Below are 8,288 nucleotides of genomic sequence, written 5' to 3'. Positions count from 1 at the left end.
TGGTATTTCAGGTGTTGCCTCATTTCTGTACCAGGTCTGTTTGCTCTACAACAAAGGGGAAGCCCTCTATGGCTACTGCAACCTGAAGGATAAATCGCTTGAACCCAGGAGATGGAGGTTGCAGTGAGCCAAGATGGTGCCACTGCACTCCAGCCTGGGTGACAGAGTGAGACTCCATCTCCCAAAATAAATAAATAAATAAATGAAAACTGGTATTTCAGGTGTTGCCTCATTTCTGTACCAGGTCTGTTTGCTCTACAACAAAGGGGAAGCCCTCTATGGCTACTGCAACCTGAAGGATAAATGCAACAAGTTTCACGTGTGCAAATCCTTTGTCAAGGGAGAGTGCAAACTCCAGACCTGCAAACGGTCCCATCAGCTTATCCATGCTGCATCCTTGAAGCTGCTGCAGGACCAAGGACTGAATATTCCAAGTGTTGTTAATTTTCAGATAATCTCCACCTACAAGCATATGAAGCTGCATAAGATGCTTGAAAATACAGGTAGGAAAATTCAAGGAGAACAGAGAAGTATCAGAGATATAGTTTTGGGCTGCTTCACTGGAAAGAAGTAAGAACAGTGACATGAAAGTGAGTCCGGGGACAAAGCAGTTCCTATGTTAATTTCAGCTTTGTTCTTGGGAAAATTTAGAACAGGCAACATTTTATTGTATAGAATGGTGATCCTAACCAAAGGAGGGAAGGGATGGAGTTTATCTTTAGCGCTGTCACTGCCAGCTACTAGAATGTACCCAAGTGATTGAACAGTAGCTTGCTGGTAAATTGGATGTCAGGTTTTTTATTGAGAGGGAGTCTTGGTCTGTCGCCCAGACTGGAGTGCAGTGGCACGACTGTGGCTCACTGCAACCTCTGCCTCCCGGGTTCAAGCGATTCTCCTGCCTCAGCCTCCCAAGTAGCTGGGACTACAGGCATGTGCCACCATGCCCAGTTAATTTTTGTGTTTTTAGTAAAGACAGGTTTCACCATGTTGGCCAGGATGGTTTCAATTTCTTGACCTCATGATCCGCCTGCCTCGGCCTCCCAAAGTGCTGGGATTATAGGCATGAACCACGTGCCCGGCCCAGTAGAACAGTTTTAATGGCGTGGTTAGGAAAAAGAGGAAGGAGATGGGCCAGTGACTGGAAAAGTAAGATTAATGTAGGGATGGCTTTCTTTTCATAAATAGAATTTTGGCTTTGTTAATTTTTAAGTAATTTTAATGACATTATAGAACAATTTGGAAAATAGCAACTGGAAATGCAAATTGTATATGATTTTGCTCACTCTAATCTACATACTTGTTACAATTTTATTATAGGCCCTTTAGTTCTGTTATATATAAACACGAATCCAGTTGTGCTCAAAGTACATGTTAATTTAATATCTTACATTTCTACTTTATACAACATATTTTCTCATCTTGCTAGGAATATTGCATATTCCCATTATAAATATATTCCCATAGTCTTTCAGTAATTTTTGTTGTTGTTTTTGGAGACAGGATCTTGCTCTGTTGCCTAGGCTGGAGTACAGTGGCGCAATCATGACTCACTGCAGCCTGGAACTCCTGGGCTCAAGTGATCTTTCTGCTCAGCCTCCCTAGTAGCTGGAACTATAGGCACATGCCACCATGTCCAGCTGTTTTGTTTTATATTTTTCTTTTGTAGGTACAAGGTTTTGCTGTGTTGACCAGGCTGGTTTTGAACTCCTGGGCTCAAGCAGTCCTCCAGCCCTGGCCTCCCAAAGTGTTGGGATTACAGGCGTGAGCCACTGCACCTGGCCTTTAGTAGTTTTTTAAAGTCTACAAAGTGTGGTTTGGTGTTATTTTAATTATAATGCATTCGGTTACTTACTCTGTTACATTTGCTGGTACTGGAAAATCAGTGGGTGGTAGGCTTAGGAGAATTGCTGTTGGGAAAAGTAAATCACCAAAGGTGGAGTTGCTAAACTTTCACCATGCTAAGCTTTTCATGTGTTGGGATGTTAGTGTCAGACGTAGTGAACGCAGGCAGGGAGGGCTCTGCATATACCAGTGTCGGGGCTGTTTAGGGAACCGTGAGTGGTGGCAGGTTGGCAGGTACCTTCTACCCTATGCTGTGTCTAGGGCTTGTCACTATCTTCATCTGGTTTTGCTTGGTGAGTCTCTCCTGTGACACAAGGACTTGCTGCTTGCTCTCTCTCTCTCTCTATTTTTTATACACACACACACACACATAATTTTTTAAAATCCAGAAGACATGAACTCTCCAAATCCAGGTGTTGGGAGTCTTGTCTGATGTCTGGTTAGCTGGGCCGTTGCTCCCAACATAAAATGAAACTTGGGGTATCGTAGGAAAACTTATCCCTTTCCTCTTTGTAGAGAATTCATCGCCTTCTACTGAGCATTCACAAGGCCTTGAGAAGCAAGGAGTGCACGCAGTTGGAGCCGCAGAAGCTGGTCCTCTGGCTTCTGTGCCTGCTCAGTCGGCTAAGAAGCCCTGCCCAGGTAAACCTTAAAGGGGGTCAGTGAACTAAGAAGAAGCTTGTCCAGCTTGGAAGATCTGAAAACAAGCCTTCTGTTTAGCTTTCATTTGTAACCATTCATTCATTTAATGATAGATTTGTAATGGTCATAATAACATCTACCTCACAGTGTGTTGTGAGAAGTAAAGAAGATGGAAAAGGAGAAAATGTCCTTTTGGAAGAATACAGTTGGGCATGGGTGGTTGGGGATGGGGTTGGACGTTGAGCAGGCAAAGAGAGGCTAAAATTGAGTGCAGATGGGGCCAGTCCAGGGCAAGTGCTGAAGATGGCAGCTTCTACCTGCAGCTCCTAGGTGCTTTCCTCAGGCTGGGTGGATGGAGCTCTGCTGACTTTTGTGGTCCACCATAGTTTTTCTGTCAGTTTATATTGTGGCAATCACAGAGTACTTTGCACACTTTTTTTTTTTTTTACTTAATATTGTTTCATAAGCATCTTTCTATATTTGTTCACATCATACATAATGTTTTTGCACAGATACATTAATATCTCATAGTTTATTTAACTACTTGCCTTTTTCTAACAATTTTTTTTGAGATGATCTTGCTCTGTTGTCCAGGCTGGAGTGCAGTGACGTGATCTCGGCTCACTGCAGCCTTGACTTCCTGAGCTCAGGTGATCCTCCCACCTCAGCTTCCTGAGTAGCTGGGACTACAGGTATGCACCACTACTGGCTAATGTTTTGTATTTTTTTTTGTAGAGAGGGTATTTTGCCATATTGTCCAGGCTATTATTGAACTCCTGGGCTCAAGCACTCTGCCTGCCTCAGCCTCTCAGGGTGCTAGGATTACAGGCGTGAGCCACTGCACCCAGCCTCTAACAAATTTTGAATATAACTCCTGTCTTGAAATCTGCAGAATATTGAATTTTTCCAGCTATTTTTTGCTTTTGCTTAGCTTATAGATGCTAAAGGATACTGTCATTTGCATTTCTAAAAATATATGTATGAGTGAATAGTTTTCTGGTGTCCGCTTTCTGATTGTCCTTATTTTTTCATTTTACATTTGGCATTTTATTAATGGGGTCCTCATCTATGCTGATGTGGGACAGCCTTTAATGAGGCTTCGCAATTTTCATGAAAGGATCTCAGCAATACTGTGTTTGGATGATACTCAATTTTTGTAGGTCCATCCTCAGCCAGTAGTACAGAGTATATAACCTTTGGGTTCTCTCCAGAGACTTCTACCTCACTCTGTCTACTCTTTTTTTTTTTTTGAGACGGTTTCACTCTTGTTGCCCAGGCTGGAGTGCAATGGTGCAATCTCAGCTCACCATAACTTCCACCTCCTGGGTTCAAGCAATTCTCCTGCCTCAACTTCCCAAGTAGCTGGGATTACAGGCATGTGCCACCACGCCCAGTTAATTATGTGTTTTTATTAGAGACGAGGTTTCATCTTGTTGGTCAGGCTGGTCTCGAACTCCTGACCTCAGGTGATCCGCCTGCCTTGGCCTCCCAAAGTGCTGGGATTACAGGCGTGAGACTCTTTCTACTCTTCGTCTCTTACTGAACTTTTACCAAAGCCCAGTTGCTATAGTTTGAAGGATGGGCAGTTTATCCATTCCTTTAACTTGTATCCATTCTTCCTGTGGCTCAGGATGGACCATCAGAAGTCTGTATACCTCACCCATTTCATGTTCCCTTTCCCCTTTCTCCTTTCCTTCCTACTCTCCACCTACCTAGCTATGTTCATTGAGTTACATTTCAATATTTTGTGGTTTATCTTCATCAAGGGGTACCATAAGAAGCAGCTTTATGAAATTAAATTTTTTGTTCTGTTTATTGTAGTTATCCCCAAATGTTACTGTATAAATTGTTATTTTTTTTTTTAAATTCAACTGTCCTGCAGTAACATAACATTTGAGAAACAGAGACAATGTAATAAGTTTTCATAAAGCTGAATTAATGTAGATAAATTTTTATCATGAAATGCTATCTTTTCAATTGGGGGAAAAGCAGAAGTGTCCTTTTTAAAGTGAGAAATGGCCGTGTTTTCTCCTAATGGATAGTAAGAGTCATGCCACTTGTGTTGACCTTTTTACTTTCATTATCAACAATATTTCTGAAAGCCCTTATGCTCTGCATATTTTGGTTCTTTTTTTCTAGTCTAGATTTCTTCCGGTGATAAGTAAAAAAATATTTTTACATTTAATTATTACTATTATTTACACTTATCATTTTACTATGTGTATTTTTGTAGTGAGCTATCTTAAATCTTTAATGGAAACAGTGTAGGGTATAAATGCATTTCCTTTACATTGAGAGACTTGGTGGACCTTTACTTGTTTATGTTCTGTTTTTATATCTTATCATTATGCTTTTATATGTGAAGTTATTGGTCCTCTGTTATCTTTGTTGTAGTATTTTATTCAGTTCTATAATAGTCTACTTTAATCTTAGTTCCGTTGGTATTCATTCTGTAAAATATTTTATATAACCATGCCTGTCTTTCTCTGATTTTCACTCATGATTCGGCTGTTAGAAAGTTATTGCGTTATAGTTGGAGAAGAGTTTTCTTTGGTAATTTATCGGGGTTTTTGATGTAAAGTCGCATGTCTGTAGACGCTACAAATTCAACATATTCTAAGTCGAATTATGAATTTCCCTCTACTTTTGTTCCTCCTTTTATTTACTTATTTTTGAATGTTACCACTATCTACCTAATGGCATAGGCAAAAAGCTGTAAATTGTCCTATACTTTTCTTTCTCCTTGTTCCCTTTGTCAAATTGGTTACCCAGTGTTGGAGAGTTTCTTCCCCTCAAAAGCCTTTCAAAAATTTATCCTTCTCTCCCCCTTGCTTTCCACCCCGTACTTACTGCCTTGTTTCAAATCCTCATCACCTTCCTGCATATATCCCACAGATGCATAAACTCCGTGGTTTTCAAGACATGTGTTCCGGGAGTTTTTGGTAAAAGGTGCCCTGTTCCCACTGCAGTGATGGTAGCCCCGTTTTAATCTTTCATAGAATAGGCTTTTGTGGATTTCATTGTTCTCCTTGCCACTCTTCATTTCTCCCGCCTTCCATCTGGCTGCCTGATGTTTTGAAAGCAAACCTAATCATACGGCTTTTTTCCTGCTGAAACCTTCCTTGGTCCTCATCATGTAGGGTAGTATTTCTAAATTCAAACGCCTGCAGAGACTAGAAAGGTGAGTTAAATGGATGAAGTGAACTGGATGCAAGAGAAGTGGGAGAAGGGAGAAGTGCTGTGGCAAACTGTCCCATCTAAAAGGGATGCCTGCCTCTTGTATCCATATGGGAATGTGTGCCCACTTTGTCATATTGCCCAGTTTTTTAAAAAGAAGGCAGGAATTCAGATTGTTATGAGACATTTTCTGATTGAATGTTGACTTTAGTCGAGTTTTTAAAATGCGGACCAACATTGTATATACTTGACCCACTTGGAATTTCTGGAATGTGCTATTTCGTCTTGTGATTCTCTGTAAATGATGTTCCCTGTTTTTTTTTTTTTTCCCCCTTTGAGATGAAGTCTCACTCTGTCACCCAGGCTGGAGTGCAGTGGCATGATCTCGGCTCACTGCAACCTGTGTCTCCCAGGTTCAAGCGATTCTCCTGCCTCAGCCTCCCGAGGAGCTGGGATTATAGGTGTGCACCACCATGCCTGGCTAATTTTTGTATTTTTAGTAGAGATGGCATTTCACCATGTTGGTCAGGCTGGTCTTGAACTCCTGACCTCAGGTAATCCGCCCACCTCAGCCTCCCAAAGTGCTGGGGTCATAGGCGTGAACCACTGCACCCAGCCTGATGTTCCCTCTTTTATAAGTGTCATTCCTTCTTCCTACTTCCTACCTTACAACCTGGCAAAATTAGATTCTTCAAAATGCCAGGTTGGCCTTTCTTGACTCCAAAAGAGGTGGCTCTCGTAGCATTCTTACAGGCCTAGCATAGCACTTACTTTATGTTGCAATGCTGTGTTTTTACTCCCTAGCTGTGAGCAAAGCATTATTTATTCTTGGTAATTGTAAAACTTAGTAGTGAAGACATATTTTTTTTTGCCATATAATGGATTATACTTTGTATTTGAAGCCATGTGAATCAGTAGCATATTGGTCTTCATTGTTTTTCCTCCTTCTCCTACGTTTTTTTGAGACAGGGTCTTGCTCTGCTGCCCAGGCTGGAGTGCAGGGCACAATTATCGCTCTCTGCAACCTTGATATCTCGGGCTCAAGCCATCCTCTTGCCTCAGCTTCCCTAGTAGCTGGGACTATAGGTGCATGCCACCATACTCAGCTAATTTTTTTAGGTTTTTAGTAGAGACAAGGTCTCACTATGTTGCCCAGGCTGGTCTTGAACTCCTAAGCTCGAGCAGTCCTCCTGCCTTGGCCTCTTAATGTGCTAGGATTACAGGCATGAGCCACTATGCCTAGCCATATTTTTCCAATATTAAAAAATCTTTTTTCCCCCTAAGGAATGTGTTCTATAAGGTCAACATCTTTTTAGTGCTTCAATTTGACTTGTCTACATCTAAAGTTAACTCTTTAAGACTTACATATATGATAGTAATTCTTTCCATTGAGGGATTTAGTCTCCATTATTATCACGTTTCTTGATTTTTTTTTCATTCTACTTGGTTCTTCTTTTTGTCTAGGTTTTATGTATACCTTAATTCTTTCTTGGCTGTTTTATATGTATGTTGCTGTCAGATGGGAATCTCTATTATTAGAAAGCTATTACCTTTTAAAATATATATCTTTTGGTGATTGTCTTTGTTCTAACAGTTTTAGATGGTCTGTTTGCTTTTTCGAAATATAAAGTCATAGGTATTTCTATTTTATTTTTGTGTTTCATAAAATTGTAATGATTTTTTTTGATATTTCTTCATTACATGTGAAGTTAATTGTTGGTTTTAAACAAATGTTCTTTGTTAGGATAACAGAAATAACATCTTCTATTCTTGTTTGTTGGAATCTAAAAGCTTGATAAAAGGGATTGGTGTCTTTTGATACAATCATATTTTTATCACTTAAATTGCTTAATATGATTAAAATAAGAGTTTTTGTAATATTAAAACATCCTTAAATTACTGAGATAAAACTCTGCCTGGTTATAGTATATGTTCTTTTAATGTATTATCTTTCCTATTTGCTGTATGTCTATACTTTCATAAATAAAATTCATTTATATTTTATGTGTATATTTAGTAATTTCCTTTTAATTTTTACTGGCATATGGTCAAAGTATAAATCTTATTCTAGGTACTGTCTGGAGTGTTTGTAAATTGATTTGTAATGCCATTTTTATTTAAAAATAATGTATTATTGTATTTTTGAATTTCTCTCTCTCTTATTAGGAATATTTTTCCAAAATTATTTTTTGAAAATATAAGACTATGTCATTGTGGAAATTTTGGAGAGTACAGGAATGTATGAAGGAGGACGTAATAATCCCCTCAGAATACCACTGTATAATCACTCTTTTTTTTTTTTTTTTTTTTGAGACGGAGTCTTGCTCTGCCGCCCAGGCTGGAGTGCAGTGGTGCAGTCACAGCTCACTGCAGCCTCTGCCTCCTGGGCTCAAGTGATCCTCTCACTTCAGCCTCTCACCTCAGCCTCCTGAGTGGCTGAGACTACATGCATGTGACACCACACCTAGGTAATTTTTTTGTATTTTTTTATGGAGACACGGTTTTGTCATGTTACCCAGGCTGGTCTTGAACTCCTGGACTCAAGCGATCCACCTGCCTCCCAGGTGGAGTCCCGGCTTCCCAAAGTGCTGGGGCTGCAGGTGTGAGCCACCAGGCCCAGCCTTTTT

The 8,288-nt window shown here is 40.1% G+C and overlaps 1 protein-coding gene across 1 annotated transcript in view; it reads left to right on the top strand.

Annotated features, from left to right (window-relative positions):
- The window catches only part of ZC3HAV1L (zinc finger CCCH-type, antiviral 1-like), a 15,467-nt gene extending 7,802 nt beyond the window's left edge, over positions 1-7,665 (top strand). The window contains exons 3-5 of the mRNA XM_011941280.1: positions 245-503; positions 2,359-2,484; positions 2,632-7,665. Of these exons, the coding sequence (XP_011796670.1) occupies positions 245-503; positions 2,359-2,484; positions 2,632-2,648 (402 nt within the window). The 3' untranslated portion in view covers positions 2,649-7,665. The remainder of the gene's footprint in view (positions 1-244; positions 504-2,358; positions 2,485-2,631) is intronic.
- Positions 7,666-8,288: the final 623 nt, after the last annotated feature.

Source organism: Colobus angolensis, unplaced genomic scaffold, assembly GCF_000951035.1.
Source record: "Colobus angolensis palliatus isolate OR3802 unplaced genomic scaffold, Cang.pa_1.0 Scaffold2, whole genome shotgun sequence".
Lineage (NCBI taxonomy): Eukaryota > Metazoa > Chordata > Mammalia > Primates > Cercopithecidae > Colobus > Colobus angolensis.
Note: the sequence above shows the minus strand (reverse complement) of the source record. Positions and strands in the feature narration are given on the sequence as shown.